At 41.2% G+C, this 18,094-nt stretch overlaps 1 protein-coding gene across 3 annotated transcripts in view; it reads left to right on the top strand.

Moving 5' to 3' along the window:
* Positions 1-17,761, top strand: part of kiaa0319l (KIAA0319-like ortholog) — a 28,370-nt gene extending 10,609 nt beyond the window's left edge. For all 3 annotated transcript variants that reach the window (XM_050034061.1, XM_050034062.1, XM_050034063.1), the window contains 19 exons: positions 78-324; positions 2,895-2,993; positions 3,539-3,636; positions 3,867-3,954; positions 5,453-5,545; positions 5,715-5,847; positions 5,947-6,052; positions 6,359-6,481; positions 6,579-6,702; positions 7,825-7,957; positions 8,172-8,320; positions 9,835-9,986; positions 10,195-10,333; positions 10,833-10,992; positions 11,170-11,312; positions 12,252-12,374; positions 12,606-12,696; positions 12,870-12,961; positions 13,809-17,761. In XM_050034061.1, coding sequence (XP_049890018.1) covers positions 78-324; positions 2,895-2,993; positions 3,539-3,636; positions 3,867-3,954; positions 5,453-5,545; positions 5,715-5,847; positions 5,947-6,052; positions 6,359-6,481; positions 6,579-6,702; positions 7,825-7,957; positions 8,172-8,320; positions 9,835-9,986; positions 10,195-10,333; positions 10,833-10,992; positions 11,170-11,312; positions 12,252-12,374; positions 12,606-12,696; positions 12,870-12,961; positions 13,809-14,005 — 2,490 coding nt within the window. In that variant the 3' untranslated portion in view covers positions 14,006-17,761. The remainder of the gene's footprint in view (positions 1-77; positions 325-2,894; positions 2,994-3,538; positions 3,637-3,866; positions 3,955-5,452; positions 5,546-5,714; positions 5,848-5,946; positions 6,053-6,358; positions 6,482-6,578; positions 6,703-7,824; positions 7,958-8,171; positions 8,321-9,834; positions 9,987-10,194; positions 10,334-10,832; positions 10,993-11,169; positions 11,313-12,251; positions 12,375-12,605; positions 12,697-12,869; positions 12,962-13,808) is intronic.
* The last annotated feature ends 333 nt before the right edge of the window (positions 17,762-18,094 follow it).

Consider the following 18,094-nt stretch of genomic DNA (forward strand, 5'->3'; position numbering starts at 1 on the left):
TTGTGCCTCAAATCTGCTCTTTGCTACTCTGAGCTCGTCACATCATTCACACCTACAATCTTTAACTGTTTCTACAGGACAGTCCCAAACTGGAAACCGCTCACCTAACTCCAGCAGTACCCAGCACTAGTACACTTCTCCAGACAGCCCAAAAGAACCTTAGCCAGGTAGCCAACGGGAGTGCAGACGTCGCTCCAGCTCCATCACAGCAGAACTCAACGGCGGACAGCACCGTTGATACTCCTGCGTCTTCCAATGGCAGTGATGTCAGCACACCCACAGCCACAACTGCAGCTGCTATCATCACAACTCCAACACAGGCTGGTAAGGAGGCGACTGTCTGCAGCAGTCGGCGTCGGCAATCACCTATTTTCAGCTCGTTCAGTAATACGTCTTGTCATTTATTAATTATGAACTCATGAATAATGCAGCTGCACTGTGGTTTTGCAGCCTCAGAGGAAGATTTCACACGACATCCTTTCTTTTCTTTGTCCCTTTAAAGCTTGCATTATTCTGACGCACACGCTCAAAAATTTGCAAAAGATCCTTTATCGCGTTGTCTTTGTTTTTATTTCAGCCGATGTTTGACAAAATGAAGGTGTACTTTGCCCACAAATTTTATGGCAGACTGCTCAGATGTTATTTCCCTCAGATGAAAGCAACATGTGCTCTGGGTATAAGGCCAAATGAGTGCAAGCAACAGGAATGTGCTGAGACATGCTGGGCTTCTACAAACAGGAATAACTCGTATAATCCGTGTCTCCGCCCTGAAGGACAATACTGCCATTTAACTTGCATTCATTAATAAAAAGCAACAGAATAGCATCACACATGACATATTTTAAGGTATTTTAACAAAGAATACTGTAACTAGAGCAAACAGTAACCAGTTGAGCTGGTCTAAATGAAAGCGTAGGAGTTGTTTCAAAGGTCAGCTGCGTTTTACGAGGACTGTCATACACAACAGGAACTCGTTATTCCGAAACCGAACATCTCCCATTCATAGCTTGATCTCAACACAAACCAATTTACACATAATGATCAGTTTACTAGTCATGTGGAGGAGGATTTGGTCTGTGAGAAAAATTGCATAATATCTGCTGCAGCTCTGAAGGGAGTTTTGTCTTGCCTGACATCAGACAGAATTGTTAACTAGTTAAACTCCATTTCTGTCTTCAGTCTGATATTGCATCCGCTCAAACCAATTTTTGTGAGGAAGGGGAATTTCTTTTTTTCCTAACCAGTCACTAGAGACAAATGTATTTGCTTAAATCTAAAGTCATTCTAAGTCCACACTAAGCGTAGCCATGCCAACATACCCAATTTGCCAGGTTTTAAGAGTCGAGTGGAGCAGTGAAAAAACAGACTACGATGTCGGGTGATATTGTGAAGACATCTTGATTTAGTTCCCAACTGGTGGGTCGCAGGTCCATTCTGAAGGAACCACAGGTGACTCCAAATGTGTCAAGTTTGTAAAAAACACACTTTATTTTTACGTACAGTGCATTTCTAGCAAAGAGCTTTCATTTTGAAAGTGCTGTTTTCTGCTGTGGAGTGAGTGACTAATGGACAGCTCCGTGAGAGAAACAATAAACTCGCTCGATGACATGGCCAAACACAAGCATGACACTGACTGTATTTAACTGTGTGGACCTTAAACTAATGACTAAGGAGAAATCTGGACCCCGTGGGTGGACCAGTTGGGAACCACTGATTTAGGACATAGAGCCTTGACAACAGCTTGTCTGTAGCACTCACCATTGTTGTTCTTACTCCCCATTGGTTCTGGCTACACCGCTTGACTACAGCGTCAGTACCACATGCACTGCTCATTGGATCGTTTTTGAATTTCAAATGAGAAACCAATGTCTTCATGTCACAATGCCAGATGAATCGACTGGAGTGGGCCGATTCCAACTCTGGACCCATGCACAGTTTTGTCAAGTCTGAGAAAATAACACTGATGATGTCATAATGGTTAGTTTTTAATTGTATATCAGTTTGGGCTTGAGTTGCATTATGTGAACTGTAGGATTCTTTTGGAGCTCGACCCAGACTAGAGACTGAAATTCAGGATATTTTGGCCTCTGCTACATCTTTTTTGTTTTGTTTTGTGGATGCATACTGTGTGGTAGATTCACTTCAACCAAGGATGTGCTAAAGGACTGTATTACATCTTGCTGTAAATACAATTGTACATAATTTCTCCTACCTCATCCCCAAACCATCCCTTTCACCCCCCATTCAAATCTCCAAAACATTCTCTCTTCAGCCACCACCCCAATCAAGAACCAATAAATAATAATAAACCTAATATACAGACATGCATCGACAGGTTTATCCACTCACAAACATCTCAACAAAAAACTCAATTAGCAGAGAATACCTGTGCAAATATAAACCCACAGTAACAGCACAAATAATACAAAACATTAGGCAAGAAGCTGTGGAAGAGGGGAAAGACGAGACTGCTGAATCAATTTAGTTTCTCTGAACATTCAGATCACATATCTAGCCTTTTTTGTCAGTTTGTTTTTTAACATTTGTCCCTCATGATTCCCCAAAATTAATTGGATTTCAACTGTGAATCACTGGAGTTCACCTTGAGCGTCATGGTTGGTCTTAACACACTCAGTTTTCTGTGATTTTGCATGTCTAACAAGGTAGAATATGATATTTAAATATTTTTTTATTTATCTTCCCAAAAGATTATATTGAAGAACATTTTTTAGCATTTTATTTGTTACTAAAAAACTTTACGTGCCCATTGACCCCAGGGTGTGTTATTAATTCCTCTCTTGTTGAATACTCCACTGTCTGACTTGTTCTTGTCTTTTGGTGGCTGTGTTGTGTTTTTGGCATCATCTCTGATCCTGTGTTGTTTTCTGCGACAGTGAGGGAGCTGGTGGTGTCAGCAGGAGAGAGTGTGGAGGTCACGCTGCCCCGCAACGACATTGAGCTCAACGCCTTTGTCGTCCCACCACCCCCGCCAGGTAAAACCATGGAACTAGAAAAACTATCGCAGTTGGTTACCTGGACACTACCTGGAAACCTGTTACACACTGTTGATTTAATCATGTAATTGCAGCAGTTGTCGTTAATATGTAGCAGAATTTTATTTCTCTTTCCCAGTGTAGGGATGATAGTGAGTTGTCAAAGCTTTCCAGTCCTCGAATATCTGGAACATTAATGTGACTTTAATGTATTCTAATTTCAGACTGACTGTAATGTAGCATGTGTAATGTGATATTTTTAGCGTGATGAGTTATGAAGCACGACCTGCTTGATGGTCCCACTCCTGAGTCACCATCAGCGTACTGTATGTCACACTGAGCAGTTGCCAGAGAATTTCAAATCCTGACTGGAAAAAGATTATACAGTTACGAAGAGAGACGCACGTCATCATTTTGTTAATCCCTTGATCCCTCCCCAACATGCTCGAACCATCCCAAAATCTCTCATCTGGAAATGATCCTCATCTGATAGATTTTAATTAAATGCATGAGCAGTTTTATTTAACGTTGCGGCTTCTTCACAGGGACAAGCTATGCATTTGACTGGCGTCTGATAACTCATCCCAAAGATTACAGTGGGGAGATGGAAGGGAAGCACAGCAAGTCGCTGAAACTCAGCAAGGTACGGATCACAGCGTTCATATTCATGTTCTGCTAAAAATAAAACATGCAGCTGGAGCTTTATTGAATGTATAAACAGAAGATTACAGTAGACTGTGGAGAACGCAGATCGTCTCAAGTATTTCACTTCCTCTTTCTGCTTGCCTGACTTGCTCTCTCTCTCTCTCTCTCTCTCTCTCTCTCTCTCTCTCTCTCTCTCTCTCTCTCTCTCTCTCTCTCTCTGTCTCTCAGCTGACTGTGGGTCTGTATGAGTTTGAGGTGACAGTGGACGGGGAGGGGGCCCATGGAGAAGGTTATGTCAATGTCACAGTCAAACCAGGTGAGGACGAAAATATAAAATCCCATTCATATTGTGGTGAACATAGACGTTGTTGGCAAAACAAGCCCAGGTTGCTGTGGACATTAAATAGCCCAAACACACTGCATGTGCTTTCTCAATGTTCAATTCTTGATTTCTGAGTACTATATTTAGCTCAGTGGATATTTTTGAGGCTGTATTTTTAAGTGTCAAGCACATATACTGGTAAAAATCTCACAGTCTGTGTTATTGAGGACATACTTATGTCTCTTCTTCCTCTTTTGTTTTTTTTTTAAGTTTTCCTGTTTGGAATATGTTGTAAGGTTTAAACTGTAAAACTTTTCCTCTTTCAACATCTCAGAATTTGAGTCAAATGAAGTTGAATAGTTCTCAAGGCTGATGCTGCTACCAGGGCGAGGCAGTATATTGATATCCTATCAATATCATGATATGGACTATATATCATTTTAGATTTTGGATATTGTAAGTGTTGCCTTTACCTGGTTTTAAAGGCTACATTACAGTAAAGTGATGTCATTTTTCGGATCATGTGAGTCTGTTCTAGCTGCCCAATTATTTGCCTTTCCTCACTTAGTGATAATATCCACATTACTGGTGATTATTTATCAAAATCTTATTTGCTGGACGCACCAATAGTCACTTCTAAAATATTGCAGCATATTGATATTGGGTTATTTGTTCAAAAATATTGTAATACCTGATTTTATCTGTGTCGCCCAGCCCTGGTTGGTACAGACAACACATTGCTATATTGTGGTGGAAAGGAGGTCGTGTGGCTCAGGTCCTTTCTGTTTGGGGGTACCTTGAAGTTGCTGGACATCTTCCTGGATCCATACTAGTTATATATCTATATGTACAATCTATCCCTTACTTTATTATCCCGAAACCTGTACAGTAATTTTGCTGTGTTGGTCTATTCTGTATACATGGCATTGATTGCACGTCTCTCTCCTCCTTCTTGAGATTTCTTACATTTTTCCCTCATTTAAAGATTTTTTTGGGAAGTTTTTGCTCATCTGAATAGAGGGTCAAAGGACAATAGGTGTCATATGCTGTGCAGATTGTAGAGCAGAGGGAAATTTGTGATTTGTGAGCCTACAAAATCACAGTGAAATGGCAAACATGGGAAAGCATATGCAAAATGAAACCCAATCTCAAATCACTGTAACACTGGTTGAAAAACACTTAATGGTATATTTTGTAGTAACAGTAAAACCTACAGGATCAAAAATAATCAAGGTTTTTTGTGACTAATATTTGATGGTATTGTTTTCCTGAACTGCGAGTGAACGTGATATTAAATAATCAGGAATCAGTGCACAGTTCTGCCTCGTGCTGGCTAAATAAACTTGGATGTTACTGCTGGAAGACGAGGCTGCTTTCCTCCCACACACAGTTATATTTGTGACTTTTACCAACATAGCCACTGACTTTGTTCACACCGCCTCAGTCACACACTTCCAGTACGCTAGTTAATTTCTTGTTTTCCACCTGACAGAACCGCGGGTAAACAAGCCTCCTGTTGCCGTAGTTTCCCCCAAGTTCCAGGAGATCTCCTTGCCAACCAGTTCCACGGTCATAGACGGCAGCCGTGAGTGTCCCACGCTACGCACACAAATACACAAACATATTTAGCTCCAGCTTAAGAGACGGGGCCTTGCACCTAAAATATGTTATCATTTTCTTTCATCTATTAAATGTTTTTAACTGCCTATATCTCCTGTGTCCCTCTTCCTCTGTGGCCTTTCTCCTCCCTACAGAGAGCACAGATGATGACAAGGTGGTGGCGTGGCACTGGGAAGAGGTGAAAGGTCCCCTGAGGGAGGAGAAGGTCTCTGCCGACACCCCTGTCCTCACCCTCACCAGCCTGGTGCCTGGGAACTACACATTCAGGTACAGGTGGAGCCCACTCAGCCTGTAGAAATAGATGATCTATGTTAACAGTTGTGTTTTCCATACAGTTTGTGTATTTAACCTAACATCCTTTCTCAGTTTAACAGTGACAGACTCAGACGGAGCCACAAACTCGACACAGGCCACACTTTTAGTCAACAAAGCCAAGGATTACCGGCCTGTGGCTAATGCCGGCCCTAACCAGGTCTGAAGTATTTTCTGTTGTCTTGGATCCTCTTAGACATTTTAGAAATATTTATGTCTGTTTCTAAAGTGGTAGCAAACATATACAGCTGTTGTTAATTACAATGTTAGGTGGAGTCCTTTTACAGTTCCTCACGTTTTTTTTTTTTTCATTCCACCTGGTTCTGTTTTTAATGCATCAAACCACTGTTTTTGTAATCATATGATCTTGTAGTAGTTTACTTAAACTTGAAAAATGTCAAAATGCAATTTCATTTTCCAAACAAGTGCACTCCTGGTAACCAATAGCTGGTCTTTCTTCATCCAGGTCATCCAGTTGCCACACAACTCCATCACTCTGAACGGGAGCCTAAGTACAGACGACCATGACGACCTGTCCTATGAGTGGTCCCTCAGCCCCGCGAGTAAAGACAAGGTGGTGGAGATGCAGGTGAGATACTCAAGGACTATGCACATAACATAATCCTCATGTTTCACTTTATTTTTCCTTGGATAAGAAAGTCACAACATCTTTTTGTGCTCTTAAGGGCGTACGGACGCCGATCTTGCAGCTGTCAGCCATGCAGGAGGGAGACTACACCTTCCAGCTGACCGTGACGGACTCAGCCGGACAGCAGGACACCGCCCAGGTCACTGTCATTGTGCGGCCAGGTAAACAACTGGAGAGCAAAAGAGTTGCTGTTTATGACACCTCAGCACTTCTGAGTCGTGTCTTCAGTGAAGTCGCCAACTCCGTTTTGAAGCCTATTTATTCAGCTGTGTGCACTTGTCCACCACTTAGAGAGTGACAAGAATTAAACCCCTTATCTCAACACTTCAAGTCCTCCTCTGTGCTCAATATGACCTGTGTTAGCTCCTGTTTGCCCTCACTCTCTTCCACAGGTTCAATACAAATATACACATGAAGTGCGAAAAGCACACTGAGCCACAGTACATAATGTAGCTGTATTTATACTGCGCCTATATAATGTGTGAAGCTGATGTCAGTCCTCAAACTGTTGTTGGGAAATCAAATTTGCTTAACCTTTAGATAACAGCAGTTTTAAGTGAATGGGATGTGTGTAAGTAGGTGCATGTGTACGTCCAACCTGATAAGCACCTGGTGTCAACTTTAGACTGCAAACAAACACTGGCCAGACACACTTTGAACAGGATTTGTCATGTGAACACACGTCCACCTCCAAGGTCAGACTGTGTCCACCATTTCAGTAATAATGTCTGAAAGAAACTGTGTGTCCTTAGTTTGTAATAAAAGTATTTTTCAGAGCAGGACTGCTGTTCTCTGATCATACAATATGACCCTTGTGTACTGTATCAGGTTGTCCTTTTCATATCAAAGTGGGGTGTTTTTTCTGGAAAGCAAGTACTATTAAATTCATTTTTTAAAGTTTGCATTATTTAACTAATCTAACTAAATTTTTATTTTTTTCTTTCTCATGAAATATTGATTGAAATATTGGTCCATTCATCAAACCATCAGACACTGATCTCATTTTGATAAAAGCTGGATAAATTATGCATGTTGACCTAATTTAAGTGCAGAATCTCATAGTTTGAACGGGCTTTCATGCTGCACCATTGATTCCGTTTGAAGGTTGATGTTCTTTGTTAGTTTGCATTGATTGTGGAGGAAATGCTTCTTGTGGTTTTTATTTCAGCTCTGAGGATAACCAGCTGCTTTTGACAGCCATCAACCCACTTGATATTGTATCTTTCATGTGGGTTTCACAATGGAGGTGTATTTTTAATTTCATCTCGCTGTTCATCCTCCAGAAAACAACAAGCCGCCAGTAGCAGACGCAGGACCGGAGAAAGAGCTGACGCTGCCTGTCGATCGCACCACACTGGATGGTAGTAAGAGCAGCGATGACCAGAAGATAGCAACCTACCACTGGAAACAAACCAAGTGAGTCAGACACAGACATATCCACACGTCTGGCTGCAGGCTCCTAGTTGATGCAATAACTTAAGCACAGTGAAATAAAAGCTTCATTGCAAACACAGTATGATACAGTTCAATTCAAATATACAAGAAAAATGATTTTGTACTTCCCTCAACTGTCAATGCTCTTTCACACTCCCTCTCACTTTCTGTTTCTGTCCGTCTGTCCCTTCATCAGGGGTCCTGATGGTGTGGAGATTGAAAATGCAGACAGTGCTGTTGCCACGGTGACAGGTCTGGAGGTCGGCACGTACGAGTTCACCCTGACTGTAACTGATGAGAGGAAGCTGCAAAGTAGCGACGCTGTCACAGTTATCGTCAGAGAAGGTTAGAAGTGTGTGCGTGTGTGCCTGTGTGTGTGTGTGTGTGTGTGTGTGCCTGTGTGTGTGAGAAGGTGGCTGGAGTCAGACTGTATGTAGACTGAATGTATTTGTGAATTAAGGAAGCATTTACACTTTTCATGATGTTTTGATATCTTAAGTAAATCTTATGTTATAGTTGCAACCTTTGCTTCCTTATAATAATTACATGTAGTGGAATTTTGAGCAATAAGCTGCGAGAGACTGTGGTCTCCAGTGATTTTAGAACAGCTAAGGGGCATTGTTAGTCAAGACAAGGAGTGGAGTGGCAACTTGGAGCACCTACACGTGACGTCAGGAGAAAAAACATAGTTCTCATCATGTTGCAGTCACATTACAACCACATGTATATCTACCATCAGCAACTGTTCACTGCTCACTTTCCCCGAACTGTTGTCATTTAAGTTGCCAGCGATATTTTTGTTAAAGTGTAGCCCAGTTACTTGCTGAGTAACCACACTACATTGTAAGAAAATGCTATTATTAGCAATTCACAACATGGCTAGAAAAAATGAGCATAGATATGCAAGCCAGCTAAAATTCCGGCATTAACATAGATTATTGGTGTAGTTTGTCCGGTTTGGATGGAGATAAAAGGCTGGTGGATTGGTTGGCGGCAACCACAGATGTATATCCAATAGAGAGACAGGACACAGTGGGTCCCCCCTCGTGCTGCTCAAACATGAACCCCTGTCAGCTCTTTTTGTTTCTGTAACGGCATCTTTGCAATTTTTGTGCAGTTATTGAACAACACCGTTGCATATTTTGACTGTTCTCATCCTGGTGGATGGTCAACGATTCAGGCTTCAGCTGGCAGTTGCCCTCTTTAGCTCTGCCTCCCATATGACAATAGGTGACTAATTGGCGCATTAATACTGAAGTTGTAAAGCGGTCACAGCTGTATGTTTTTATAGTGTTTTACCGCAGCTCTGAATGCAGCTCATCCCATCATAATCAATAACCAGAACTATCTGTTTTATAAAACAACATATACTATGTATTCAGACAGAACTGAATGTGCCTCTTGTTGACCATGGCAAGCCTGTTGGCTTTGGGGTCACTCCTACAAAAACAGGAATGAAACATGGATAGCCTCTTTGTCCTAAAAAGACAACAAGTGAGTGTTCCAACAAGAGAAACTGAATGCTCAACTACAAAAATATAAATGAGGCAAAGATATGTCTCTTTACATTACTGCAAAAAGAACTCTCAGGTAAAAATAAACCCTTCACAGGATGATTTGTCAGCTGTTTAGCAGGCACTTGAAAATCCTTGTTATGATGTTGAAAGATAATCCTCCTAGCAATCCTCAGTTTGTACAGTCTATAGCTATAACAGGTGGTCCTGTGATTTACAAAACATCTGGGACATTTTCTTATGTATGGTGTACACTGTTTTTTTTTTTATCATACCTTAAGCAGCCTCAGTACACTTGAGTATTTTCCAAAGTGCCTGAATTCAGTGTCTTTGTTTTACCACCAGAGCTGGACCAGCCTCCAGTGGCTCGCGTTGTGTCGAGCCCACCCATCAGTCTGCCTGCCAGGACTGGCACTCTAGATGGATCTCACTCCACTGATGACAAAGGTGGAGTCAGCTACCTGTGGACCAGAGATGATAGCAGCCCTGCTGCTGGGGTGAGACTGGCCTTTGATTCAATACTACAAATCATTGTTTTTTATGACAGTTTATAGCGGACCGAATATAAAACTAAAGAAAACTCCACCATAACATCTTTAAACAGTTAAATAACAGCAGCTTGTAACCAACATCAGACATTCACAGTATTAGAAAATTAACAAAAAATGTAAATGTTTTAACACTCCTTTGTTTTTGTTTTAATAGGATGTACTGAACAACTCTGACCACCAGGCAGTGCTCTTTCTGGGAAACCTGGTTGAGGGGAAGTACAGCTTCACCCTGACTGTAACTGACAGTAAGGGACAGACCAGCACGGATAGGGGCACTGTGGAGGTCAAACCAGGTGGAGTGAACAGACTGAGAAAGCAGCTGTTTCATTACTTTATCTTTATCATTGTGTTTCCTCTATCCACTGCAACACACTGAATATTTCTGAGGGTCATTGACGGCTATTTTTTAGCCAAAGTGGGTACATCAAAAAGCATTTTATCATGTAGTACCTTTTTAGGATGTATTGGAGTTTATGTTTGCCTTCAAACAAGTCCATGTATGCAAATGTTTTCCACGCAGCAAGAGACTCGACAACCAACAGCAGAAGGTTGTGCAGGTCAGTGTGCAGCATACGGTGCACAGACAAACGCAGCCAGAAACTAATCCGTCACTTGGTGCTCTGGCCTCCTTCCCAGATTTGTGTCAGATGGGTCCTGCAATCAGTCTCATGTTTTTCTCCTTGTTGCTTTTTCTTTCCCACTACACTCCTCTCTGCCCCTCCACTCCTGTCCATGTCTCCTCTGTGCTTTAATCTCCTTTCTCACATTTGTTTTCTCCTCTCTGTTTATCAGACATATGGGAGCGTGACCTGGTGGAGCTGGTGCTGGAGGTCTCTGTATCCCAGGTCTCCCACCGTCAGCGCGACATGCTGCTGCGCCAGGTTGGGGTTCTACTGGGCGTGCTTGACAGTGACATCATTGTGCGAGAGATCAGTGCGTTCAATGAGCACAGGTGAGTCGTTCTGCACCTTTTTGACCATCTCTTATTATCAGCCCAACTTTATAAAGCCAGTAATGAAACACATAACCGTAACCATGAAAAAGGCTTGAATGAGATTGTCTTGATTCAGCTTGTTTGATGGACATTTGTATGTGACTAAGCATTTTTCCCTTTTTCTTTCCATTTCAGCACTCGTTTGGTCTTCCTGGTGTCAGGCGGTCCAGGGCGCCCTCCCCTGTCGGGACGCAACGTTGCACTTGGCCTCCGCAACAAACTGCGCAAACAGAAGAATGACTTTCTCATCTACAAGGCCCGACGAGTGGATACAGTCAGTGAGTACCTGACATATATAGTTATAGTATTACAGTATACACACACAACAAAGGAAGAAGAGTGAGGAGAACATACTCTGTAATGGTGCTGCACTATTCATTTAATAGTAATCTTAATCAGGATTTTGGCTTCCTGTAAATTGATGAGTATAATCAGCTGCGTTATTGATGTTTAAAATGTGTGCTCATCTCATAGTAAACTCTGCTGCATATCATATAAAGCACCTCCTAAACTAGCAGCCAGCCTCCACTTTTGGGGAGCTGTCATGCTGCTGTGCGTACCTTGCACTGAATATTGCAGTTGCAGCTGCAGGTGGGCAAAACAAAAATCAAATGTCTAGAGCAGTGGTCAAAGAGCTAGTTCCTTAAAACAGATCATGATCTATTGTATGGAAGTTTAAAGATGAAAGTGCAATATTTTTTTTGTCCCTAAAATCTGTGAATAATCATAATAAATAATCATGATCTCAATATTAATCAAAATAATCTTGAATATCATTTTGGCCATAATCAAGCAGCCCTACATTGTAAGCAAAATCAAACAGTGCTATGCTGGACATGAATTTAAGATTGGATTATACTGTATAAATTAGTTTACAAACAGTGTAACACAGGCTTTGCAGTTAGAATCGTATAATATTTATATTTTCCAAGTTTTTTTTGTACACTTTGCCACATGATTTTTACCCTTGTGTTCTACTTTCTCAAATATTTGTCAGCTAATAACAGAGACTGATGGGACTCAAAGGTCAATTCAGAAAGATTTTTTAGTTATCCTTCTTGCCTCTGTGGTAAAACTTGTATGTTGTTATCGTCTTCAGTGCAACTATTTTAGATTTATGTTCTATGATATGCATATTGTTTGTAGTTAGGTAGTTCTCTCGTGGATATTACAGCTGTAGTTTAATCTTTGTGCACTCTGCTGCTCTCCTTCCTCAGTCTGCCAGCTGAACTGCTCGAGTCACGGTGAGTGTGACTCGTTCACTCGGCGTTGTGTCTGTCACCCTTTCTGGATGGAGAACTTCATCAGAGCTCAGCTTGGAGATGCAGAGAGCAACTGTGGTGAGTTAAGATGAATCTTAACTTAATATTTTAGTCCTATAACTGTGGTTCGTGCACTACTGGTACGCTAGTGGTCATAGTGGTGGTACCTGGAAAGCCTGATACTTTCTGAGATGGTACGCAGTGTAAAAGTTTGAGAACCACTGTTTTAGTTAGTGCTTTACTTTGATATGTATTTCATTACATTGTAATAATATAATGTGCTTTTGTCTCACTAAATATTTTTTTCAGAGTGGAGCGTATTATATGTGACAATAGCATCCTTCATGATTGTGGTTGCCATAGCAACAGTTGTCTGGGGGATGGTGTGTTGCTGCAACAGGTGAGCACAATTTCTAAAATATAAAATATTGTTATGATTATTACTAAATGTCTTTGGACACATATGCAGTGTATATGAATTATTTAAACTTTCTGGATTGCATTTTACCCACTTCTTTAACTACCTCTACACCAACTGATGATATTTGATGTGTTATGTCTTTTTCCTGAAAGGCGTAAGAGCAAAGTGCGCAGAAGCAAAAGCAGGTATAAAATGCTAGAAGCTGATGAGCAAGACAGCCTGGAGCTACAACCACCAAGAGCTGGTAAGACACACACACATATTAACCACTGCCACCACCACACACTAAAGTTCACTGTACCATGTACCAGGCACTGCAGCATGTGTAAAGGTTAAATCTCAAAAATTATATTGAAATTCAAATAAATCATAGACATCAGTAAGTTACACACAGTTTACTGTTTATTCTCATGGATGGATTACTGAACACCTCTACCAGGCACAGGCACAGGCCTCTCCACCTGCAAAATGTCACTCAAATTAACCAGTACTGACCATGAAGACACACAGAACAACCGCAAGGAGACACAAAACAACAAGAGGGAAGTGACAAAATGACCAAAAAAAGACATAAAACAATCAAAAGGAGATACATAATAACAAAGAGACACGAATAGACCAAAAAAAGACACAAAATTACCATAAGGAAACAATTTTATCCAGTAAGACACAAAATGACCTCAAATGGACAAAAAGTGACTAAAAATTAGACAAAACAACCACACGAAGATACATAATGACTACACAGAGACACAAAACAAACAAAACAGACACAAAATGACCTCAATAAGACGCAGAATTGCCAGAGACAAACACAGAATGACCTCAGAGAGACACAAAACAGCCATATAAGAAACAAAGTGACCTCAAAGAAAAACAAAACCACATAGAGATGCATAAAGACTATCAAGCCATGCAAAACCACCACAATATCTGTGTGTCCTGTAAGTACGAGAGGCAGTGAGGCCTTTTACATATCTGTGTAAATAAAAGATTAAATACAATATTCTGCTTAGTTTGACACGGCATCATTTTGACATCCTACCGTTTCTTTTTGTCCTCCTTCTCTTCTACCACCTGCCTCCCATCAGCACGCTTGAAGCCGGTGCCCGCTCCCACCTCCTCCGCCCTCATGCACTCGGACTCTGACTTGGACAGTGATGACGGGCAGGGCGGGGTCCCGTGGACGGAGCAGGAGCGCGGGCATCTCCTGCGGCCCCAGAACGGCTCCCTGAGGAACGGCCAGGGGCCGGTGAGGGGCAAAAAGCAAAGAGAAGAGCTGCTATAGCAAGAGAGGAAGGGGGGAGCTCGCCGCTGCCCTCACACGTACACCTCCACCTCCAGCTATCACGCCCACTCTTTTCCTCACTCCTCCCGTTTCTCTTTTGTTGTTCTTCAACACAGAAACCTCACACCTCTCATCCATGAAGACAAACTGTGTGATACCTGGATTAAGGAAGAAAAAAGAGGAAAAACATGCTGGAAACATGTTGTCCCACTATCACAGAAAATACACCACTGTACTAACATTTCCCTGCTCCCACACTGAGCCACTATGGAGGAAACACACGCTACCCTGAGAAACAGGGCTGAGCACTGTGCTTTGAATGGTGTAAAAACAAAACGTAGATCCCTATTATTTAACACAGAGACATAACGAATGTACTGTTACCCCTTACGGCGCACGAAGTAGCCTGAGTGACACTTGACTTTCTGGATTTCAAAACAAAAACTCTGCTTCAACGACACGAAAACCAGCCACTTGACACGCTCACACCTTGCCTCTTGTAGACACGCATGCACACGCACAAAGACGTCGTATTCACACTGTTCCAGGTCAACCTGATGCTACCAAACACTGCCATGTAAAAATCAATGGTTAACTCTGCTCTGATGATTTTTCGTTAGTGGCCGACACGGTCGTCGGAAAGGAAAAACACAACCAAAACAAGAGCTACCAACAGCAAAGGACCCTGCTCCAAATAACAAAAAAAATTGCATGAAGAGTGACAGATTGCAGTTCTGGTACAACTGGATGCTGGAATGATCGTCTGCATGTTTGTGTGTTGGGTGTATGTGTGGATTTTTCTGGCTACTGTGTCAAAAGATGTTTCTTCAGAGCCATTTGTATGTTTTTATTTCTTTTACCCTGAGGAAGAGTCGCAGGGTTGTCAGCGATGACACTCAGAGCCAGAAGATCCTTTAAAAAGAAACGTGTGCTTTTATTTTGAAGTCGTTGGGACACACTGGAATACACAACACTAATGAGTTTAGTCTCAACGGAGATGATTACGAGGAGAAGTTCACAACACAACAAATGGGACTGCTTCCTCACTCACCTCAATATGAATTAATGTAACAACTGCTTGAAACATGAAGACCACTTAAGTTTTTGTATGTTTTTTTTGTTTTGTTTTGTTTTGTTTTACAAACAACTTTCAGGCTGTGATTAGATGTTGATGCACTTTGATTTCATGTCTGTCAGCTTCGGTCTCATTTTTTCTCCTGTTGGTTTAAAAGGGAGATCTGTGATGGTTAAAGTTGGAAAAGTTCAGCCATAAAAAACAGGATTTAACTGCATTTAAAATTATTTATTTTCCCGACTTTAAAGGGACAGTTCACCCTAAAACCAAAAATACAGATTGTCCCTCTTACCGGAAGTGATGTTTATTAGTTTAGACTGTTTTGGTGTGTTAGTCAAGTGTGGATGGCACTCGGCTTGTGGTGCTTAAAGTGCCAAAAAATACATTTGAAAAACTCAACAGCAATGTCTCTTCCAGAAATCATGACCCGCTTACTCAAGATAATCCACAGACCTTGTTGTGACCAGTTTCATGTAGGAACTGTTTTTTTCTACGGAACTACACCTGCCAACTGTATCACTGTGCAGAAGGAAGAGTGCATCTACTGCTAGCTCACCTAGCACCCCAGAGCGAGCTAACCTTAAAGCTCAACAGAGGAGGATGCCATGGATGTATAAAGAGAAGTGTATACAGCAGTGGAGGTAGATCCCGATTTATTCCTATGAACATTGCTCAGTAGCACATGAAGCCAAAAAAACTTATGTGGTATGAAAATATCTGGATTTCCCCCATCGTGGTGACCAAAGAACAAGTGCACTATAGAGACATATGGCAGCTGAGCAGCTAACTTCTGCAGGTCAGGCAGCTAACTTCCAGTTTCGCCCTCTGCTTACTTAAATGAATATACGACTTGTATTTTCGAATATATGACTTTTGGAATGCTGTTAGACTGAATTGATCAAATTATGATAGTGAAAAGAGTCATATTGTGGGGGTTGTGACACTCAAAAAAATGTAGCCACTGATTTAAAGTGGTCACTGTTATAAACATGAGCCTCTCATCCATGAGTAGATGCACGCTTCCTTCTGCACAGTGATACAGTTGGCGGGTGTAGTTCAGTAGACAGAAAACAGTTCCTATATGAAACTGCTCACAACAAGGTCTGTGGATTATCTTGTGCAACTGAATCATGATTTCTAGAAAGAGACATTGCTGTTGAGTTTTTCAAGTGTATTTTTTGGCACTTTGAGCACCACAAGCCAAGTGTCATCTAGTTCCATTATATTGCAGAAAAGGCAGATATCTCTACAGATGATATCTCAAACACTCGGCAGCTCACACCAAAACAATCTAGACTGATAAACAGCACTACAGGTAAGAGGAAAAAATACGTATTTTTGATTTTTGGGTCAACTGTCCCTTTGAAGATGAAGGAAGAGGATGTGTTAACAAAAGTGAATGGAGCTCAAGTCCAGAAGCACCTCAGTAATTATTACATACCTGCAGGCTTGGAATGGAAATGCTGATGTAAGCTAAATGTGTGGCAAAGTAGGACTTTAACTTTTTAATCTTTTGAGGTCATTTTTGTAGTTTCTGTGCAAATTCAGCAACCAATTATAATCTGCTGGGCTCCACATATGATGAGCACTTTTATCCTGTTTTTCCTTTTGGCAAACATTTAGTCAGCTCAATTTGGGGATTATTAAAATTACACAAAAAGGAAACAAAAATTAGACATTAAAACAGGTATCATCGAACTTCCTTAGACCTGAAACTGTTTTAAAAAATAACTGTCTTCCCACAAGTAAGATGCAAGCAGAAGGTTCATCTGTGGGATTTTTTCTTTGCCATAAAAACAGAACAGAACACACATGGCTGTAAGAACACAGGCGATCTGTAGTGACAGGTGTTTTGCATTGAGGGACACTTTAACCAAATAACTCTTCCTGCAACATGTCAGTCTGTGATTGTTTTGCATGTGAAACTGGCCACATTTTGAGTCACTTTTTCTTCTGTTCTTTCTGTTGAATGTTAAAAGGGTACACCATTGATTTACTTCAACTTGTACTCTGTGTGAAATAAGCAATCATTGAAACATTTTGCAAAAAAAATGTCTATTTCTCATGCTGATGTCAGTTCTGCTGCACTAGTTTAGCATCAGGTGCACATCAGGCCAGGGCCAAGACTTTTTTTAAAAATAGATTTCATCCAGGCCCTCTTTTCCCAACTTGTGTGAGGCAAACTAAAATCAAAGTGCACCCAAGTGCCAACGCTGTGAATTGTGATCTTTTGCAACACTTTAAAATAATGTCATATTCTTCCCATGTTTTTTGCACATCATAAAGAAGGGTCTTTAGAGTAACTGCTAAAATTTGACATTGATTCACTCACTCACCCCTGAGAGAACTCACAGGGGAAAACAACTTTGAAGGAAAATTCAAGGCCAATTTACAACACAAAATTCCGCATTTCTTCTGTTAGGTGCACAACATATTTCAGTCGCTTTTTGGATTTAGAGAAGTAAGTGAATTGACCTCGACTCTGACGGAGTCCACTGTGAAGGCAGATAGAGGAAATAGGAAGCAACTGTTGAATGAAGGGAGTTTAATTTAAGATGTTTTAGATAAGCTTTTAGCGAAGGATTTCCACCCTTCTTTCCTCCTGTGTGACCAGACCTGATGCAACTGGATAATCTGTAAATTAAAATAAAATGTTTCAGTTTGTTCTTGAGTTTTTTGGACAGATGTGTATTTGTTTCTTGATATGTTTTGGGCAAAAACTGGTCCTGTAATGACTGATATACTTGATAACAGTAGATGTGACATTGCTGTAGAAGCATGACACATGCAGGATCAGCTGAGAACATAATTGCAGGCTCGTTTTTCCTTCTCTGTTGATGTAAATTATGACTTGTCACCCTGTAGGATGATGCTTTGTTTGTTATTGCGCCTCAGTGCATGTGCACCACCCTCCATATTTCATGCCAAATGCATCCCTTTTGCACTGTAAGGGCTTTATTTTTATTGCATCATATTTTGCAGGTCGTGTACCTTACAACCAAACACCCACCTCC

The sequence above is a fragment of the Epinephelus moara genome, chromosome 22 (assembly GCF_006386435.1).
Source record: "Epinephelus moara isolate mb chromosome 22, YSFRI_EMoa_1.0, whole genome shotgun sequence".
Taxonomy (NCBI): domain Eukaryota; kingdom Metazoa; phylum Chordata; class Actinopteri; order Perciformes; family Serranidae; genus Epinephelus; species Epinephelus moara.